General features: G+C 40.8%; 2 protein-coding genes across 2 annotated transcripts in view; one reads left to right on the forward strand and one right to left on the reverse strand.

The window, feature by feature from the left end:
- Window positions 1-492: 492 nt before the first annotated feature.
- Window positions 493-5,047, reverse strand: srp9 (signal recognition particle 9). Its single transcript, XM_079255961.1, has 3 exons — window positions 4,870-5,047; window positions 4,721-4,789; window positions 493-1,210 (listed from the first exon to the last, which is right to left on the reverse strand). Exons 1-3 carry the CDS (start codon window positions 4,939-4,941, stop codon window positions 1,091-1,093), a joined length of 261 nt encoding a protein of 86 aa, XP_079112087.1. The 5' UTR covers window positions 4,942-5,047; the 3' UTR covers window positions 493-1,090.
- A 3,789-nt stretch (window positions 5,048-8,836) lies between these two features.
- enah (ENAH actin regulator) overlaps window positions 8,837-22,929 on the forward strand; it is a 158,759-nt gene continuing 144,666 nt past the window's right edge. The window contains exon 1 of the mRNA XM_079255286.1: window positions 8,837-9,019. Within this exon, the coding sequence (XP_079111412.1) occupies window positions 9,015-9,019 (5 nt within the window). The 5' untranslated portion in view covers window positions 8,837-9,014. The remainder of the gene's footprint in view (window positions 9,020-22,929) is intronic.

Genomic DNA, 22,929 nt, shown 5'->3' on the forward strand with positions numbered 1-22,929 from the left:
ACATCTTGTTGGGATGGGGAGTTTGTGGATGACGGAAGACTGGCTCATCACGGAGGGAGGTGTGAAATTACAACAAGCTGGTCCTCAGCACAAAAACGTGGAAAAGACGGAGAGGGTCTCTGGCTACTCGTCACCTTGGTAACTATGGATCAAACATGACCTTCCTGAAAGTTCTGAGCCGCACCGACGCAGCCGAGGAGCTGCTTCTATAGATGCGTCGCCGAAAGTCTACAGACATGGTGCATTGTGTGGTTGCCAGCGCCGCCAGTCAGGAAAACAATAACATGAGTCGTCGGAGAAGGTTGGCACCGACTCCTTCTGGGAGGAGCTGCAAAGGTCTCCCTGCTTACGAAAGCATTGCACCTGCTGCACGATAAGACTGTACCTCACCTGAATGACACGATATTTGTCGTCATCAGTCTCCACAGCATCTGCGACCACTAAACCCCACCGTCTGCGACATGAATGAAGCTCAGATCCGGGATGTTTCAGGGAAAATAAACATTTATTTAACAGATAATGAAATCCTTCCTGGTGGATGGAGCTGCATTTTGAAGCCTGGGCTTTTCTCTGCGGAAACAGGATTTTTATTTTCTCCTCATCCTCGTAGGAAAACGGAGGATCCCGCCTGGTCGTTGGGGCACAAGTACGTTAAAAAAACTGAAACTGCAGGACTTAAATGCAGATGAACATAAAAACCTGTTTTTCTGCCCAACATAAAAAAAACAAACAAAAAACAACACATTTTGACCCTCCGAATTTTCCCTCCTGTGGCGTTTTGTCAACATCTGCGCAGCCTCAACAGAGCTTTTCTAGAATGATGCCGTTGGTTCGTAAAAACGCTAAAAAACAAGACAGGATCATGAGATTTTACCGACTGAGAAGGTAAAAAAAAAAAAAACAGAATCCTCAGAGAATAAAGTATAAATTATGTATTTATGTTGCTCCACCATGTCAGTGCGTGCAACCGGATCAACCTCCGTACCGCCGCCGCCGCCCGTCAGCCCCACATCACACGCTGATGCTTCTGCGCCTTCAGTCCATGTCCACCAAGCTCAGTCCAGGTGCTCCGAAAGGTCTGCACGGCATGTTAGTCTGTCTCCATGGCGCTGCTGTGAGTCTCCTTGGACACCATGAGTCTCATCAGTTTCCCGTGGAGCTTCTCGATCTTCTTGACATCCTGGGCTTGGTCAGTCTTGTACTGTAAACACTGAAGACAGAAAAACACAAACTTTCTTTTAACTATGATAAAAAGAAAAAGCCCCAAACTACCATTCCGCTTGACTTTCATCAGCTTCGATTCCAGCAGCTCCGGAAAGGTCACATTTATCTCAGAGCTGCACTCATTCTTCTTTGAGGTCTTAAACGTCTTACTGAACATAGACCTGACCGGCTGCAGCAACTCCAGGTAATAGACCGCCCCCACAGGCCGGTCCAGTAGACACCATGATGTCTGCATCACTTCATCTGAGTCTAATCCCACCCGGATGATCCTTCTGGAACAGGGTCCATGTGGATCCATCAGACCACATGGTGAATGTGTAACAGGGTCCATGTGGATCCATCAGACCACATGGTGAATGTGTAACAGGGTCCATGTGGATCCATCAGACCACATTATGAATCTGGAAAAGGGTCCATGTGGATCCATCAGACCACATGGTGAATGTGTAACAGGGTCCATGTGGATCCATCAGACCACATGGTGAATGTGTAACAGGGTCCATGTGGATCCATCAGACCACATTATGAATCTGGAAAAGGGTCCATGTGGATCCATCAGACCACATGGTGAATGTGTAACAGGGTCCATGTGGATCCATCAGACCACATGGTGAATGTGTAACAGGGTCCATGTGGATCCATCAGACCACATGGTGAATGTGTAACAGGGTCCATGTGGATCCATCAGACCACATGGTGAATGTGTAACAGGGTCCATGTGGATCCATCAGACCACATAATGAATCTGGAACAGGGTCCATGTGGATCCATCAGACCACATGGTGAATGTGTAACAGGGTCCATGTGGATCCATCAGACCACATAATGAATCTGGAACAGGGTCCATGTGGATCCATCAGACCACATAATGAATCTGGAACAGGGTCCATGTGGATCCATCAGACCACATGGTGAATGTGTAACAGGGTCCATGTGGATCCATCAGACCACATGGTGAATGTGTAACAGGGTCCATGTGGATCCATCAGACCACATGGTGAATGTGTAACAGGGTCCATGTGGATCCATCAGACCACATGGTGAATGTGTAACAGGGTCCATGTGGATCCATCAGACCACATGGTGAGTGTGGAACAGGGTCCATGTGGATCCATCAGACCACATGGTGAGTGTGGAACAGGGTCCATGTGGATCCATCAGACCACATGGTGAGTGTGGAACAGGGTCCATGTGGATCCATCAGACCACATGGTGAGTGTGGAACAGGGTCCATGTGGATCCATCAGACCACATGGTGAGTGTGGAACAGGGTCCATGTGGATCCATCAGACCACATAATGAATCTGGAACAGGGTCCATGTGGATCCATCAGACCACATGGTGAATCTGGAACAGGGTCCATGTGGATCCATCAGACCACATAATGAATCTGGAACAGGGTCCATGTGGATCCATCAGACCACATAATGAATCTGGAACAGGGTCCATGTGGATCCATCAGACCACATGATGAGTGTGGAACAGGGTCCATGTGGATCCATCAGACCACATGATGAGTGTGGAACAGGGTCCATGTGGATCCATCAGACCACATGATGAGTGTGGAACAGGGTCCATGTGGATCCATCAGACCACATGATGAGTGTGGAACAGGGTCCATGTGGATCCATCAGACCACATGATGAGTGTGGAACAGGGTCCATGTGGATCCATCAGACCACATGATGAGTGTGGAACAGGGTCCATGTGGATCCATCAGACCACATGATGAGTGTGGAACAGGGTCCATGTGGATCCATCAGACCACATGATGAGTGTGGAACAGGGTCCATGTGGATCCATCAGACCACATGATGAATCTGGAACAGGGTCCATGTGGATCCATCAGACCACATGATGAGTGTGGAACAGGGTCCATGTGGATCCATCAGACCACATGATGAGTGTGGAACAGGGTCCATGTGGATCCATCAGACCACATGATGAGTGTGGAACAGGGTCCATGTGGATCCATCAGACCACATGATGAGTGTGGAACAGGGTCCATGTGGATCCATCAGACCACATGGTGAATGTGTAACAGGGTCCATGTGGATCCATCAGACCACATGATGAGTGTGGAACAGGGTCCATGTGGATCCATCAGACCAGATGGTGAATCTGGAACAGGGTCCATCTGGATCCATCAGACCAGATGGTGAATCTGGAACAGGGTCAGTCTGGATCCATCAGACCACATGACCTTCTTCCAGGTCCGGAGTTCAGCCCTTACGCTTTTTTCCACCATCTGGTTCTAGATGTTTCCCTGCTGCAACACACCTGGTTCAAATGAAATGCATTTACGACAGTGGTCTAATTCTGTACCAGCCTCTTAACGAGCCACCGATTAGCAGCACAGAAACCTTAAACACTGAGGTCTGCTGGACCAGGAGGTCTGGAGTCGATGATCCCTAATGATTAATTAACAATTAAATGATTTGTTGATCACCAATAACGGTAAAATCAACATGTTTTCTGACCACATTTCTTCCAGGAAGAGGATGTTTCTCTGCTTTTCTTCCAGTTTAAAACACTATGTTGCAGTTTTTTTCACCTAATTTTAGTAGTTTCAGAATCTCCAAACATGTTTTTCTTCACATGACGCCAATACTTTGATCCTTCTGAAACATATTGACATCTTTTAAATGACCACAGTGTGCGTCTTCCCACACGGCTGTTTAACCCTTTAAACATCAAGCGGTTTTTCTTCCTGACTTCATCAATGGTTCGTTTACAGGCTGGTGCAGAAGATGGTGACAAGTTGGAGGACCTTTCCATTTCAATCCAGTCTGTTGTACCAGGGAAACACGAAAACCAGTACAGGAGTAGGCGACCTCTGAGGCTTAAAGAACAGCTGGAACATCATCATTTATACAGAATGAGCCAACAGGAGGTTCTCACCTATTTGCTTTGTTAAATCCAAGTGGGGGCAACCAGCTTTTATGTTTTTATCTGTACTTTCGCCTTAAATTACCAACATTTTTTATGCTCATGCGGTCGCTTTACACACATTCCGGCCACATTCCGACGTGTGACAAACTAGAGGTGAATATTTACACCTCCGGGGGGGGGGGAGGCCCTCTTAGAATATTCTAAGAGCCCCATGACTTGATAGGGGCCCGAAAAGATGTAACAAACTATATAAGAAAATCATTAAACCTTCATTAAAAATAATACTTTCATAGGCCCCAAAATTCCTGGCAGCGCCCCTGCTCGTGTGGTCACATTCCAGCCAAATCCAGTGATGTGTGACAAACTGGAGGTGATTATTTACGTTTAATCAGAAATTATTTAAGGAAAACTTCACACTAACTCGGTCTTATAGGAAATTACATAAAATGAGCATATTAGTGATAAGTAATGTCAGACATTAGGAGATTTTACACAGAAAATGAGCCGCAGATAAAAGCTCTGTTCCGCCTTCAGTCTCCTGGCTTTAGCAGTGTAAAAACAGCAGGTTGGTTCAGATAATGTGCGTTTTAGTAGTTTTACTGACCACGGCGTTGTCGGTGACTTTGATGCAGAGGTTTCCGTCACAGTGTCTGTACTTCAGAACCACCCTGACCTGCAAACAAAACGACAGACATTTCCGAGTCAGGAGCTATCCGGCTACCATGTGCGGTGCTGGGAATAAAGCCTTCTCACCTTCATGGGATCCGTCAGATACAGTTTTTCTGCTGCGCGAGCGAACTCCTCCCACGTTTGATAATAAGGCATTTTGGTTTTTTTATTTTATGCTTTTATTTGAAGTTCCTAGCTCTCAGTTTTAATCAGCTTGACTTTTATACTCGCTAACTTCGGAAACAACACATCAGCAGCAGCAGAAGGGGGCGGAGCCACTCAGGAGGAAGGAGGCGGAGCCAGATCTGTATCCGGTTACATCCTTTCACAATAAAGACTTAGTCGTTTTTTGTTGTTGTTTTTTTTTTGTTTTTTTTTTGTATTATCAAAGCCGCATGACTTAACAGTGCGTCATTTTACATAGTGGGGAAACAGTTAGCTTCTATCTATCTATCTATCTATCTATCTATCTATCTATCAATCTATCAATCTATCTATCTATCTATCTATCTATCTATCTATCTATCTATCTATCTATGACTTTGTTAGTTTGCATTGTGCTGATGAACAATGGTGGATGTCCTTGGAACATATTTCGTCTTTAAGGCAGCATATGATGCTCTGATATGCCAGTGCATATTTCTGCAACGCATGAGATTATTATTATTTTTTATCTAGCTTAACTTTTATTTGTACATGTAGTCCAGTGGAAACATTAAGTCTCATTTACATAAATAAACTTTATTGTAGACACAGATTAAAACTTAATAACATCACAGACTCTTTAGGACTTTCTGCTAACAACAATCTAAGTATTTTGTTTTTCTCTTTGGTCCACACATCATCCACTTTTTTCTCAAAATGTCCAGAATGCTGATTTGTCTGATCTCCACTACATGTTTCCACCACTCGATGATCCCAGGTACCTTTAGTGGTTACAGGTTACCAAATGTCTTGCAGGTTATCAACTGGAATATTATTTTTCCACAGAAAATACAACAATTTAATAACTCACTATATATCAATGGACACAGTATATAAGAAAAATGTCCTTTTTTCAATTTTATTTGAACAATTATTTCATAAACTTGTTTGTAAACAGAATGCCACACAAATAAGACACCCTGTTAAGGTTATTTTGCGCACTTTTCCTTTTTCTTAAGTAAAATTTTCATTTATTAAAAGAAGTTATTGCAATTTCTTAAATACATTTCAGTTGGGGAAAAGCCTTCCTCGCAAAAAGAACATTACATTTGTCAGTCATGTGTTTATAACTGTTAACCATATAAAACATACAGATTGGGGTGCAAAATCAATGCTACAAATGAATCTGAAGGTTGAAGTGATTGTTCCAGCACACTCAGCCCTCACTCTGCCTCCTCTGTCACAACAGGCTTTTAATGTGAAATCACCCTCGTTCACAGACCCGGAAGTGTTTTCCTGCTGCTGCTGAGTGAAACTTTATGTGTCGCCCTCTGGTGTTTGTTCGTCCACTTCAGGAATACATGTCTTTAGATTTCCCAAAGTCTCAAAGCTAAATATAAATAAATAAAATAGAAAAATTGAAATAATAATAATAAAAAAATCTAAGTAAAGTCAGCAAACATGTTGAGCTTTTCTGGAGGAAACAAATGTGTCACTTGTTTAGAGACAGAACGATGCAAACATGACTAACATGAAACAAAGCTCTTTTTTGTGGTTTATTTTTGCCATTAATTCAGAAAGCACTCAATTACTACATTCTAATCTAGTAATTTGATGAGCTAAATTAAACAATCAGAGAAGAATGTTTTTCTTTATTTTTCTTTTGAAAAATCCAATTAAATAATAAAAATAAACACCGAAAATGTATTCTAAATGTAAAATTAAGTTGTTCAAAAAAAGCAGAGCATTAATTATTCAGTTTACAAATTAATTTATCTATTTTCTATGTTCCATCAAGCTTCTAATAATGATGAAAAAATATTAAGTGAAACACCAGATGGTACTCTTGGCACACAACACAACAGTGTAACAGGCGGAAGAAACCTGGGACTCTTATCATCTCTGCTTATTGATCCATAACAACTGCTTTTTTCCTGGAACAAATTAATTCCCTTAAATTAAATGAAGTATTGATTTAACCTTTTAAACACAAAGCATTAGGGATGACCTTGGTTCTTGAAAATAAAATAAAATAAAGAATATTTGAAAAGATTTTTAAATAAATAATACATTTTTTAAGGAACAAAAATAATAACAAAAAAAAGTATAACTCATACAAATTATAATTAAATGAATGAAGTAATAATTGGAACATTGTAACTCAAATTACTAATATTAAAACTATTAAATAATTTAATATAAATTAAAAAATTTAAATGATGTCAATAACTTATTTATATCTATGCAATATACTCTGTTTAGATTATTAAAAAAAAGACATGCTTTAAAATAAAATAAGATTACTTCATTTGTTAAATAAGAATTGCATTTTAAACTACTACAGTTTCACAGTTTCCACAAGAGAATATAATAATTATTTTCATTCTATTTTTTCAAGTAATTTAGTTTCAGAATTGGAGAAAGAAGACAAACATAAAAAAAAACTGAGTAATAATGCTGCCTGTGATGCGAGTCATAGTGTTTATCAGAAAAATCATGTATTGAGGTTTTTGCTGATGCACAAAATAAAGATCTGAAGAGGTCAAAGGTCAGTCATTTTACATCAGTCCCATTTGTTTTCACACTTTACCTAAACACACGTACACACACACACAAGTATCACACTGCCAGTGACCACCTGTGGCAGAGCGTCAGCTGCTTGCTGTGTGTCTGACATGCCACACACACACACACAGTGTGTGATCTGTAATGCCAGATAACACATGTAAAACAGCACAAACTGGAGTGAAAAAGCTCTTAGTCAAAACTACCAACTGAAGCTAACAGCTTATATACACACACACACACACACACATATATATATATATATATATATATATATATATATATATATATATATATATATATATATATATATATATATATATATATATAAAATAATAATAATAATAATAATAATAATTATTATTATTATTATTATTATTATTATTATTATATAATTATTATTATTATTATTGTGATTATTACATCAAGTTGAGTGATGTGCATCAAGTTTCCCAAAACTGGTCCAGTTCTGAAAGTGATCCTTTCAGTACTGGACCTTCATATTTTCTACCAGTATGTTAACAGATTCAAACTACTTCTGTATGTCTCTGTTGCAGGTTTATGATTTTTTATAAAGACAGATTACACAATGTGTGATAATTTCAACAGAAACTATCAGTTTAAAACTCATATTTTTATTTCCTGATATCAGTTTAACACCTCACACGGATCAAGACATTAAACTGAGATGTTTGTGCGAACTGTGTGTGTGTGTGTGTGTGTGTGTGTGCGCGCGCGCACGCTCCGGTCTACACGCTGCGTCCAGTGCTGCGTTCATGACCCTGTGAAATACCACTCTCAACAAGTAGCCAGCAAGTCCAAGTAAACAAGCTGCTGCTGGTCTCAGTTGTCTAATAAATTAATCTGAAATTATGGCGAAATAAACAACAGCAACTGTTTTAAATGAGAAAGAGAGGGGAAAAAAAGACATTATTTCAGTAGCAACAGCTAACTTTAGAACAACCAAAGATTTATAAAAACGCATATTTCTTGTTTAAAATGTCCATTAAGCTAGTTTATCTAACTTCAATCAGTCTGTTTACTCCTACAAACCTTTTGGAGACGATTTAATCATTTTAATCTGGAGGTTTTCCCTCAAGCGGAGAGTGGAGTGTTGCGTTTGCGGTGCAGCCGTGAACGCAGCACAAGTCGCAGCCAGCAGGCAGCAGAACCTCATCCGAGCTCCGCACAGCTCCGCATCATACAATAGTTAGAGGGGAGAGAAGAAAACGCTGCGGTTTTCCACTTTCCTCCCACTGACTCATCGCCACAAGTGGAGCCGCGATGCTCCACGACATGCTGGATTAGACTGTTTCCTTTCCAAGCCCTATTTTCCCCCCATTTTCTTTTTTTTTTAAATGTCTTTGCTGGGTTGCCTGCAAACAAGCCGTCAGAGCAGCATTCACAGGGTCCCCTGTAGCCCACCATAGCAGCGAACTTTTTGGTCAAACTACAAGCAACGCCCCCGTTGTCGCTTCCCAAAGAGTCGGATCTATTTTCGGCCTGACAGCGCAGCGAGCATGAGGTAAGGACGCATCTCTGTGGCGTCTTTTTTTCCTGTTATTACGGGGTAACAGTGGAGAGGAGATGGTCCGGAGGGAGACAGCATGAGGAGGGAAAGGCAGGGGAGAAGATGGGGAGGCATCGCGCAGACCAGCTGGGAGCGCGAGGAAACTGTTGGCTGGAAATGTTGCGCAAAAATGCGCATTTCCATCAGCTGCGGCTGAAAAAGTGCTCCAGCCCAGCTGGTAGGGGACACGCGGCGTGTTCTGTCCGCGTGCACTGCCAAGCCAGCCTCATCTTTGGGTCAGCGTGGCTGCTTTTCTGCTCGTGCAGCATTACAGCCAGTTTGTGGTGCATTTTTGGGACGTGCGCGAGGTCGGAATGGCGCTGCTGCTGCTGCTGCTGGTCCCACGTTGCATTACAGGGATTATCTGTTAGGGCTGCGTTTATTTGATGCCACTTTGTGATTGTCTCTCTCTCTCTCACACACACACACATGTTCGTGCACTTTTGTCAGCTGGGAGACGACACACACTCTTGTTTTATATCTTTAAGAGGACTCTGATGTGAGGTAAAGAGGATAAACCAGTCCCAAACTTAAATGGACCAGTTTGTGATGGAAATTAGTTGGTGGGATGAGCAGCAGAGCAGAGTGTGATGTGTAGCCCTTAGTGTTTAAGTAAGAATAAACAAGACATGTTGGCTATTTAACTATTTATTCATCAGTATCAAGGCCGGATTATCCAGTGGGCCTTATGGGCACGGGCCCAGGGGCCCACTATTGAGGGTCCATGTGAGGCCGACGTAGGGCCAACACCAGCAGTTTGGACATGAAACATAATGTACATAAAAGCCATATAGTTACACCACAGTGTCTAGTGTATTGCTAATAGTACCACTGGCATGAGAAATGTTAGAAAAGTCATTTCAGAGGGTATCATTCACAGTTTTTACGATATTATGTTGTGGAACGGGGCCCCATGGAACACTCTGGACCCAGGGCCTGTGCACTTTTTACCCGACCCTGATCAGTAAGATGTGGAGGAACCATCTGCAAACCCAACACCCTGACCAGTTTGGTCACACATCAGGCATTTGTTGAGGATGTCCCAATTACTTGATTAATCATGGTATTAAATGCTACAATGAATTAATCTTGAATCCTCAATATCTTGACTTTCCATGCAGGATTGTATCCCAACCATCAGAAACTTGGAGGCATGGAGGGAAGTTACATAACATCGGTGTGTTACTGCTTGTGTTGCTTTGTTTACAAGTTGCAAAAGAAGCGAACAGGAGTGAGAATGTATGGCAGAAAATTACATCATCCTTGTTGGATTTCTTTGGTAATAGTTGCGCTTAAAGGTGCAGCGTCGAATAAAAACCACTAACAGTCATGTTTCTACTGGCATTTAATCTCTTTACCAAAACAACTGTTATGTTTTTATTTCTCTTAGAATGACACATTTAAATCCACTTCCACACACACATGACAGCTGCCATATTTGTGCCATCAATTTAAATACGGCGTCTCGGAATGGACAAACAACTTCGTTTTTGAAGTGAGGGCCCCCTAAGCTTTAAAACTGCAGATGAGAAGTAACCATAGACCGTATATGAAAGATGGATGGAGCCTTCAGTGGTTAAAAGTGAACCCTATGCAGAAGTGCACAAAACTGCAGTTCCCCCTTCATCCACTAGGGGCTGCAAAACAGAGCAAATCCCCATAGACTCCCATGTTAAAAAGACCAAGTCTTCAAGTCAGAAGAACGTAGAATAACCGCGGTTTTTAGCGGGTTAACAACATGACTTAGCTTTAGCCCGCTTACCTCTGTTAGCTGGTTAGCTCCTGTTATCTCCAGGTTAACTCGGTTAGCTCTTAGCTACAGAAAGCTCGGAGTTCGCTCGATGTCAATCATCCACCATGACGCTCACAGCCCCCCTCTCAACTCCACCTCTTCTCACACATGAAAACGTGATTTTTTCTGGAAGAATTTTGGCCACTGATGGCCACCATCCATTCACACCTGTGTTTGGTGTTCGAAGCCATTGCTATAGCCATAATTTGTCACTAGATGGCAATAATTCATCCACATTAGTCCTTTAAACATGTTAAGACGATATGCTTTTGTCATGATTCGATTCCGATTTTTTTGGGTGCCGTTTCGATTTAAATTCTTATAATTTTTCAGTGTTGCTGATTTTTGTAGATTAAAAACAAAAAAATCGTACAAAACTTTTTTTGCTCGTCATTTTTCTTGGTTTCAATCAGGATAAAACAACACAGTAGCCAGACCATCACTCTGCTGCTATAATGCCCAAGAAGACAAGTAAAAACATCAATAAAAACAATAAAAATGACAAAAATATTATAATGGATTATTTTTCTTTACTTTAAAAAAATCGATTTTAAAATTGTGAAGCAAAACATCCAGATTTTTGATTTTTCAATTCGATTTTCCCACACCCAACAGCAATGCACTGCAAACTAACGGTAGACATTCCATAACTTAGAGTAAAGGTTATAAAAGAGTTGGGCAATATGGCCAATTAATAAAATCTAGTTTTTCCAACCAAATCTGAGTGGCGATTTGAGTATTTGTCCCTTTTTTTCCTAAAAAACTGTAAAACAAAGTAAAACTTGAGCTTTAGGTCTATTCAGTTTTGCCGTGATATATTTTAGGATTCCTTTTTTACTGATTTGAATTGAAAACACATTTTTTAATCATTAATCGAACCCGAGTTTACAATATGAAAGTCTGAGTCTATTTTTTGTTTCAGCCGTCCACTAAAACCTATCTATCCATTTTCCTGACTGCTTGTTCTAATTCAGGGTGGTGGCAAGATGGAGTCTATCCCAGCAATCGCTGGGCGAGAGGCAAGTACACCTGGACAGGTCACCAGTCCATCACTGGGCCAACTAAAATCCATTTAGATTAAAAACTTTGCCTTTTTGGAACAAATATTCTTATGTAACTAAAGCGCATTGATTAATTCATTTTTTTAAATCAAGTCCCACCTCTAATATGTATGAAAATTAAAACAGTGTAATATTTACTGCTAAGAAGTTTTATTACAACAACACAGTAATCCACCAAACATCCATTTACTGACCTTTATTTGTTGATTTGTGAAGTTTTTGTTTCATCAAGCATTATTTCTGCTCATGCTTTGTGGCTTCTACAATGTTTCGACCAGCATTTAGCAGGAAACCCACACAGTTATGTTGCTGCCACATTTCTCCGGCAGAGTTTGTGTTTGCTGTTGTTGTCGTGCATAAAAGTGGCAGACGGATCATTTTAAGCCGGCTTTTGTTGGCGTGGAGCTTCCTTCCCTGCAGGGACGTGCCATAAAGCGAGCCTGAGGTTGCTGATGAGGCAAAAAGCGTCTGTTTTGCTTGATTCTGTCAGACATGGACGCTGCAGAAAAGCAGTTTCAGTTGCTTTGGCAATGTTCTCGCGACGCTGATGAAGAGAAAAGAATCTGTCAGCATGTCTTGGGTGGAAGTGTGCGGTTGTGATGTAGGTTTTTGTGTCATTTATTATAAGGTATGTATGTTTTCTGAGAAGTGAGATATGCAGTCTGGGCTGAGGCTGGTCCCGTTTAAGGAAAATCTCTAATTCAGTCCAGCTGGTGGAGTCTCTGTGCGGCCGAGCTCAAACTGTGGTTAACAATAGCTTTGGCCGCGTTGCAACTACGTCCCAGAATGGAAACCACTGAATTTTTCATCTTTCTCATCCCCTCCCCCGCTTCTCCTCATAGTTTTAGGCAATCTCTCAGTAGTTGCTTGTAGACCATCGACAACCCCCGACAGCAGATGATGCTTTTAAACACAAGTTGTTCACCGCTGCTGTTTTTCAGAGCGAAACGTGCGTGTCGGTGTGTAACAGGTGTGTGAGCAAGTGGCTGCCGCAGCTGCTTGACGCTGACTCATGCAGGACGCTTGTGTGACTGTGTGTGTTTATGTGCCAGATGGTAACGCTCTTCACCATGAGCTGCTGTCAGGACCGTAGGGGCCTGTTCAGGACCCGTCTTAGGCTTGAAGACTCTCCAGTGTCCAGAGAGGTCATAAGGTCACCTTCACTGATCTGTGGCCAGCTGAGACTCATGGTGGAACCGTTATAGATGTTCCTATTGTTGGAGAAATGACAGGATCAGGACCACATTGTCATGTTTTATGTGTTAAAGGTTTTTAAGTTGGATTCTTTTTTTCTGTCTTTTGGTGGCAACGTAACAAAGTAACCCAGAAGAGTCATTCCAGGTAAAAAAAAGACTCAAATCTGACTGTTTGTGCACATGTGACCCATATCTGATCTTTTTAAAAAAAAAATTTTTATAATTTTATTTTTATTGGGACAGAAGTGCATATATGCTAGGGGTGGGAAAATTGAATCAAAAAATCAAAATCAGGATTTTTGCTTCACAATTTTAAAATGGATTTTTTGTTAATAAATAGATTTTTTTTCAAATAAATAAAAATAATCCATTATAAAATTTTTGTTATTTTGACTGTTTTTATTGATCTTTTTACTTGTCTTTTTGGGCATTATAGCAGCAGAATGATGGTCTGGCTACTGTGTTGTTTTTTCCTTATCGAAATCAAGAAAAATTATGTGCAAAAATAAAAGTTTTATACATTTATTTTGTTTTTAATCAACAAAAAAGAGCAATATGGAACAATTGTGAGAATTGCAATTTAAATCGAATCGGCACCCAAAAAATCGGAATCAAATCGAATCGGGACAAAAGCGTATCGTCACAGCCTTAATATATATGTATATGTTTACATACAATATATGTAAATCCGTCTTTTTTTTTACATTTGTAAATTGAAAAAAAATAAAACAAAACAGGGATGGAAAAAACAAACAAACAAATGGACAAGAAAAGATGAAAAAAAACCCAAAAACCAACACCACCACAGATATTGTACATTCGTTCAGCCTATGTGGAGTTTGTCTTATTTATAACTGGTAGCCAAATGTGCAAGAACTCCTCGAGGTTATCTTGTGTGCTATACGTGAGTCTTTCCAGAGGGAGTATCTTCAAAACCTCTGCATACCAGTCTTCAATTTTAGGGCAGTACTCAGAAATCCAAAACTTCAAGATAGTCTTTCTCGCCAAATAAAGAAGAATTTCAGCCAGTTTAGCATGATGTTTGTTCCTCTCATTTTTCACTTTGCAGCGAGAATACACTGAAAAGTTGAAAGCTCTAGATTATATTCTAATATTGCACACACTTCATTTTATATCTGATCTTTTTTATGACAATCTGAACTGCACGAATCCCACTCAAGCCAAAGTAAAGTCATTATTACTGTTAATTTAGCACCACATTTACTTCTGCGACTTGTTGGATCAAGTAGTGGCGACGTCTGGAGTTAAAGCTCAGGTGTGATTTTAGGGATTGTCACAGAAGCGTTTCTTGCAGGTGGGTAACGTGTGATATGTTTTGCTAACACACACTGCTTGTGTACAAACCTGCCAGGTCTTTTCCCACAGGCAGAGGAGGATCACCTCCTCAGTTCTGACTCACCGGTTGGGAGTTTCAGGCCCAAGTGATGCGTCCAGATTGACTCGGAGGTCAGAAGTCAGATCTGGGAATGACGTCATTGATAAGTAAAGTGCGTTCTCGTTTGCAAAGTCGGAAAAGTCAAAAACCAATATGGATGCCGCCGGGAAACTATTTGTTTCATTCGCTTTGCCATGTTTCACATGAATCCATTGGAGCTGAAATACTTTTTTGACGTCTAAATGAAGAAAAAACAACTTTTGATTTAAACAATTCCTCATAAAACACGATGGTTTTAGAGTTGGTTGCTGTGTTTTTCTGTTTTAGTCAAATTGTAAGTTTTACTGAACTCAAAATAACTGAAATTAAACCTGCAAGCAGCGTTGGAAGCCCTCGCACCCACACTCTCAAAAATAGAGGTACAAGATAAGGACATTTCTGTACCTATAGGTACATTTTAAAGAAATGTTCTCTCAAAAGTACAATACTGGTCTTTAAGAGACCAGAAGCACACCTTCAGAGTACGAAAAAGGGTTCAAAGTGACATAAAGTACAAATTTGTACCGATTTGACCATCAGGGTACCTGCAGCATTGAAAAATGTAATGTTAATGGCTGTAATGTTACAAACTAGAGCAGAGTTGAGTGATGACAGTAGTACTACTTAACAGTCATTTACTACACCAGACAATGAAGGTCAGATGCTGCAAACTAAGTGTACGGCTGGTCAGTATTTTGAGTTCTTGAAGATTATTTCTAGATTAAAGATAAGATAATATTGCTAAGTGGAATGGACCAGGCCTAATGCTGTGGAAACATAAAAAACATAACTTGATAAGGTGAGGTTGAACTTGATAAGGTACAAAAATAGACCAGAAATGAAGGGTACAGAAATGTCTCTCAAAAGAGTACACCCCCAGCGACAAGCATTTGTACCTTTTTAGGTACAAGCTGGTACCTCTACTTTTGAGTGTGTACGGGGCCGCTCGGTCTATGTCGCCACGGCGTGCCCCATGGTCCTCTTCCCCCACGTGCAGCCAGACTAAAGATTCGGCCATTTAGGCTTTAAAACGAGGGACTTTCTGTCTCCAGAAAATAATTTGTTCTCCAATTATTGAAAAGCACATATGTTCAGGATGGTTTAGCATCATATGTATGAAATTTGGTGCAGAAATCTTGTTTTATGGGGAGAGTTTTATCATTTTGTTTCTCATGACAAGACATCAAACTTTGAGGCCCCTACACACCTCATATTCTGTAAACGTTTAACACAACTTTTAATCACAAATGCCTCCTGAGCATCCTGACCAAATTTGGGTGCAGTTGGATTAAAGGCCAAAGACGAGGTCGGTCAAATGCGCGACAAAGAAAATGGAAAAAATTGGCCAAGCCAATGGCAACTTTTTCAAAATGGCAAATTTCCTGTTTAATTTAGCCAGAAGGTCCAAGAGACATTTTTCTACGTACTGCCGTCTTCTTTCATCGTGCAGAATTTCATGCATGTCGGTCAACATAACTGATGGACACCAGGCCTGTGACGGTATGTTTTCATCCCGATTCGATTCCAGTTTTTTAGACGCCGATTTGATTTAAATTGCAATTTTCACAATTCCTCTATATGGCTGATTTTTGTAGACTAAAAACAGAAAAAAATATCCCAAACTTTTATTTGCTCGTTTAATGCCCAAGAAGACGAGTAGAAAGATCAGTAAAAAAATGACAAAAATTAATGACAAAGATTGTTTTTATTTCTTTGAAATTTTTTAAACAAAAAAATTGATTTTAAAATTATGATACAAAAAAATCCCGATATTCAATTTTTCCATTCGATGTTCCCACCCCTAAAGGACACAAAATGAGTTTACAGGTAGAATTCTAAAAGATAGAAAAAAAAGTAGATTTGTGTTCACGTAAACGATCGTTCATTCATTTACTAAACCGCTTAATCCAATTCAGGGTTGTGGGGAAGCTGGAGTCTATCCCAGCTGGCTTTGGGTGACAGGCAGGGTACACCCTGGACAGCTCGCCAGTCCATCGCAGGGCCACACATGCTCACACCTAGGGGCAATTTAGAGTAACCAATTAACCTAACATGCATGTCTTTGGATGGTGGGAGGAAGCCGGAGTACCTGGAGAGAACCCACTGACCAAACCCCTCCCCAACCAAGGATTGAACCAGTGACCTTATTGCTGTGAGGCCACAGTGCTAACCACTGTGCCACCGTGCAGCCTAAACAATTGTGTTTAGATAAAAATGAAAGTTTATTACTGGTATGATTGTGTTGATTAGCGTCTGCCCCGACGTTCCGACTTATAGAACGTCGGGGTAGAAATCGCACCGTGAAGCTGTCGTGTGTTTCACAGACCTAAATGACCCGTTCTTCGAGCGGTTTGGATGTTTAGCAGCTGCCTGACAGAGCAGAACGCCGCTTCACCTTCGCTCTCCGAGCTGATCTCTGCAGATGGATGGTGGAAGGTTGGGGGTGGGGGAGGGGGGACGATCTTCGAGCCACAACTGGTAACGGAGGCGTTTCTGTATATTTACACGTCAAACATACCTTTTTACCAGACGATACTTAACCTGACACTGGCTGGATGTGTGTAAACACACACACACCCATGCGGGACTGGGCTGACTTTGCTTCGGGTGCGTGGAATAGCGGGAAGGAAGAGCGAAGATGTCTTCCTTCTTTTGGTCGCTTGCAAACAGGCGCTTGGATTCTGAGGAGCAACATTTCTGAAGCTTTTTGTGTCAGCTCTTCAGATACGAGAGCAGACACACATTCCTGAAGCCCGCGGAGCAGAACGCCATTTCCCTGCACCGTATCAGAGCGCGCCGATGCTATCTTATCTTTAGCTGTCGGTTAAGCAGCATTGTCAGGGTGACCGGGCTGCTAAGTGTCATGGTAACACATCTTGACAATTGCTGAAAGGCCTTTTGCCTCCCAAGCACTTCGTGTTGCTTCCTGCCACAGATGCATGACAGAAGCTGAGGCTGCATGCAGGCAGGCTGGAACATTTTAATCTGACGACATCACTTTATGTGGAGACAAACGCCCCCGATCCATTTACAGCTGATGCTGGACGGCAGCCAATCACGGTGGGGAGAAAAAGAAAAAGGAACTCATTTGACAGGTTTTGTTTTCATGGTTTGTGACTCTTAAAGGAGAGTTTCAGTCAAAATCCAGATTATCTGAAAAGATCTGAATGTGTTGAGGTGAATAAAGTAAAAATATAAACAAAAACAACAATAAAAACCGGTGACAACACAGGTGCAGATGAGATTTTATGATGTTTGAGCTGACAGCAGAGTAAATAAACCCAGACTGATGAGTGGAGCAACTAAACCACCAGTCAGGAGACGGTTCCCCGGAGGTTTCCCACCAACTCACTGGGATCATAAAGCAGGAACACAATCCAGACTCCAAAGCGGTTTGGATGCTGTGTGAAATGCAAATAAAACAAAACATTTATGAATGACATCAACTTGTCTTTTATTCCTAGTAGAACATAAAAAACACATCAGGTGTTTTTTTAACAACTTTAATGAAGTATAGAAAGCTTTATTGAAGGTTGGAAAGCTGATGCAAATCAAAACCAACTGGAGGCGCATTTGACAATCAACTGGTTTAACTGGCAGCAGGTCGGTAATGTGACTGGGAGTGTTTCAGCGAGGGAGAGTGTCTCAGATGGAAAGATGGACTTTCGCTCAACAATCTGAGACAAATAAAGTCAGAAAATATCTGAAAACAGGTTCTTCAGTGTAAAATTGTCAAGAGATCCCATCATCTACAGTATAATATCATAAAGAGGTTCGGAGATCCAGGAGGAATCTCTGCATGCATGGAACAAGGCTTAAGGTCAAACTGGATACTGGTGGTCTTCTCCATTAAAAACAGACATGATTCTACTGGAAACCAGTGCATGGACTTTTTACAATTCAGTTCAATTCAACTTTATTTATATAGCGTCAAATCACGGCAATGCCATCTCAAGATGTTTTAACGACAGAGGGGAAAACATAATGAAGGCCAATTCATAACAGCCTATATAAGGAAACCAACAGATTGAGTTGAGTCCAACTCAATCTCCCATCCTGAGCAAGCACACTGGCGACAGTGGGAAGGAAAAAACTCCCTTTTAACAGGAAGGAAACCTCCGGCAGAACCCGGCTCAGGACAGGCAGCCATCTGCCTCTGCTGTGTGGGGGGAAGAGGACAGAAAGACAACAGACAACAGGAACTGCTACTCCCGGCCAGGGAGACCTGCTGAGACAGGAGACATACATGTTAATGATGCAACACTGTTATGGGGGGGGGGGGGGTAAAAGAAAGAGATAAAGAGAAAAAGAAAGAAGCTCAGTGTATCAGGAAATGTCCCTCAGCAGTCTAAACCTATAGCAGCATAACTAAGGGATGCTAACCATCCCTAGCTATAGGACTTATCAAAAAGATAAGTCTTCAGCCTAGTCTTAAAGGTGGGGAGGGTGTCTGCTTCCCTAACACTAACTGGGAGCTTATTCCATAAGAGAGGGGCCTGATAATCAAAGGCTCTGCCTCCTGCTCGGCTCTTTGAGACTCTAGGAACCACAAGTAAGCCTGCAGTCTGCGAACGAAGTACTCTACTTGGTATATAAGGAACAATGAGGTCTTTGATATATAGTGGTGCCTGGTTGTGGAGGGCTTTATATGTAAGGAGAAGGATTTTAAATTCTATTCTAGATTCAACAGGCAGCCAATGAAGAGAGGCTAAAACTGGAGAAATATGATCTCTCCTGCTGGTTCTGGTCAGGACTCTGGCTGCAGAATTCTGGATCAGCTGAAGGCTTTTCAGGGCATATTTAGGACAGCCCAGTAATAGAGAGTTACAGTAATCTAGTCTCGAAGTAACAAAAGCGTGAACCAGTTTTTCTGCATCACTCCGAGACAGAATGTCCCTAATTTTGGCTATAAATGAAAGAAGGCTGTTTTAGTAACCTGCTTAATATGTGGACCAAAGGACAGGTCAGGGTCAAATATTACTCCAAGGTTTCTCACTGTAGCACTGGAAACTAAAGTAATGCCATCCAGGTTCATTACAAAACCGGAAAATTTAGCTCTGAGTTTTTCAGATCCAACGAGAATTACTTCAGTCTTATCTGAGTTTAAGAGAAGAAAATTTCTAGACATCCAAGTTTTATGTGTATGAGACAATTTTGTAGCCTATTGGGCTGATTTGTTTAATCTGGTTTAAAGGATAAGTATATCTGAGTATCATCTGCATAACAATGAAAGTTTATTCCATGCTGTCTAATAATTTTGCCTAAAGGGAGCATATATAGCGTGAAGAGTATTGGTCCAAGTACAGAACCTTGAGGAACTCCATGACTTACTGTAGTTTGGGAGGAGGACTTGTCATTTACATGAACAAACAGAAGTCTATCAGATAAATATGATTTAAACCAGCTTAACGTTGTACCTGTAATTCCAATCACCTGTTCTAGTCTTTGTAACAGAATGTTATGATCGACTGTATCAAATGCAGCACTAAGATCAAGCAAGATAAGTACGGACACAAGTCCTTTGTCTGAGGCCATAAGAAGGTCATTAGTAACTTTCACCAATGCAGTCTCAGTGCTATGATGAGCTCTAAATCCTGACTGAAACTCCTCGCATAAATTATTTCTGCTCAGGTGGGCATGTAGCTGAGCTGAAACTATTTTCTCCAGAATTTTGGACATAAACAGGAGGTTAGATATAGGTCTATAATTTCCTATCACAAATCCCTTACAGACATGTTGCTGCATTTCCATTTTCAATTAAATGAAAGAATCTCATTTTCAACATGTGATATGTTGTTTCTTTTCTACTGGGAATAAAATATGGCTTGATGAGTCACTGTTTTTACGTATTAAGCAGGTATACTTTTGGTGTCTGTTCCACTGACTTGCCTGGTGCTTTCATACTGGTTGGTCATCAGTCAGTGAAGCATCCTTTTCTCTCTAATTCCACAGACGATACAGTCTCCCATGTAATCATCAGATCTGCGCCGTCCTCGGACCACAGCTCTTCAGCTGAAAGTCATCATTTATGAAATGTACTTTGAAACACATGAATGACTCGTTCATCTCTCCTGACCACAAATTGGTAGTTGTACCGCGTTGCTGCTCAGCAATGAGCTTTTATCCCTGCATTCCTTTTACAGTTCTGGGATAGTTTCAACATCACAGCCTCTCTGACAAGATGACGTCATAAAGAGCCACTTTCACCACAAAACACAGGAAGCTGCCCATACCATAAATAACATCTTCTTACCAAGCATCCACAACATCTGTGCCGCAGCAGTCCTAATGAAAGTCCAGTTTTCCCTATTCAGTTATTGTTGTACTTTTATCCAATTATTTTCTTTGTGTTTTTCTGATTTCTTTAACAAGGAAGCAGTTGTGATGGACGGAGCCGTGAGAAGACAGTCAGGCACAGCGTGAAGTCATATAAGTTTGTTTTTTTAACCCAAAAGTATTTAATGTAAAATGTACAAAATGAGTTGGAAAATGAGCCTGTAAAAGGCGTCAAAGTGTACTCAGAATAACCCGATCAATCGGGAATTTAAGTAGTGGCTGATCAGCCCACAAACAAAACAAAGATGCATGAAAATGCAACAAACTAAGGGTGCATTCACACTAGCTTTACAGTAAACTGAGGGGTCTAACTATATTTCTCATTGTTCATGATTACATAATGTACAGACTACTATCAGGACGAGGAACCAATTCACCCAGAGTGAAATAAAATGTCTCTGAGCTACATTACCTACCCCAGCTTTAAGTAAGGACGTGTTTCCATGTGGAAATTTATTGTTTCCATGTAAACTTGTTGAAAAATAATGTGACTTCAGAATTATTTAATTCCGAATAATTAATGCAGAATTAAAAACCATCATGTAATTTGTAAAAGATTTGGCATAATGTAATGCAAGGGCCTTCGATAAGATGTGCCGACCATTTTTATTGTATCTGTCGAGAATAGCCTAGTCCCTGTGGATACCCATTGCTCTCCCTGTTCTCAATCTAATTTTTTCTATCTGTGCATGTACCTAATTGTGTACAAACTGTACTCGAGTTGTACTAGTTTTCTTTTTTTGTGTGTACAAGGAGCCCCCCCCCCCCTTTTTTTTTTCTCCTTCTTTTTTTTCCTTTCTTTCTCTACCTTGTGTCTCTATGTATGCATTTGTGTTCGTTACCTGGTTTGTTGACCTATGTACGTGTTCCTTATTTGCAGAAAAGTTCTAAAAAACAAAACAAAACAAAAAAAAACCCATCATGTAACCATACCCAATGTGAGTGCTTGTAGTCCGGACCAATTAGCTTTTAGCATATAGGCTAGCTCCCCTTTGAAGCCAGGAAACTTCAGCTGAAGCAACTCAACAACAAGAAAGAGAAACAGTTAAATCAACCCATTTAAGTTAACTTTATCAAATATAAATTTAAAATTAGCACACTTATTTTACAACACAGTGTTAATAAAATAAAGCTAAAACTAGGAATGCATATTGTTCTATGAATTAAATCTTATATCCAAAGAAAACAAAATGTGTGTTATGTGTGAAGCGGTTTACTGCAAATGTTTGCTGGTTAGCATGTTTGTGTGTATTTGCATCTGCAGCAAACATCAGTCACACGATGACTGAGCTCCCGGGACGTTTACAGATCAGTTTCAGCTATAGAAAAACACATGTTGGTCCACTTTTGGCTAACTGTTCTGCTTTATATCTAATGCTAAATGAGATCTTGGTGATGTCTGCCTGAGGCTAAAATAAAATTAGATTTAAAAGGAAAAAGATCCAAACAAGGACTCCACTCAGCCAACCTGAAGCTGGTGTCTTCTTTACAGAGCTGACTGATGTACGACTTCACTGTCATGCCATAAAACATACGACTTCATCACTGACTGGATGACTGGGCTAAAATGAATTTTCATATTCAAATCTATTTTCATTTTCATGACTCTCTAATGATTCATAAAACCCAAGATTGATGCTGTAATATGTGTCTTTACCAGTGGGAAGCTTTGCCGTTCGTCATGGTTAGCAGTGCGGACCCTCAGTCCTGGTTCTGGTTCTTTTGTTGTGTTCAAACACCTGTCAGCTTCTAGTTAAAATATCCCAAAAAGGACTTAGGAACTGAAGAGAAATAAGAACTTGTGAATGAGTCTGATTCAGGAAAGACGAAGGCGCTAAATGTCAGTGAATGTCAGCGTTGCAGGCTTTGTTCTAAACTTCCAAGTGGCAGATTTCTCCTCCATCAGCGCTCCTCTTCGCTCTATGGAGAAACGAATTGCCCTCTAGAGCTGTTGTTTCTAACCTGCACAGGTTGTCAAAGTCAAGCTTAGACATCTATCTGACCATTGGCTGGACTCTGAAGAAACTTTATTTTGTTTGGCAGGC

This window comes from Telmatherina bonti (assembly GCF_933228915.1).
Source record: "Telmatherina bonti genome assembly, chromosome: 16".
Taxonomy (NCBI): Eukaryota; Metazoa; Chordata; class Actinopteri; order Atheriniformes; family Telmatherinidae; genus Telmatherina; species Telmatherina bonti.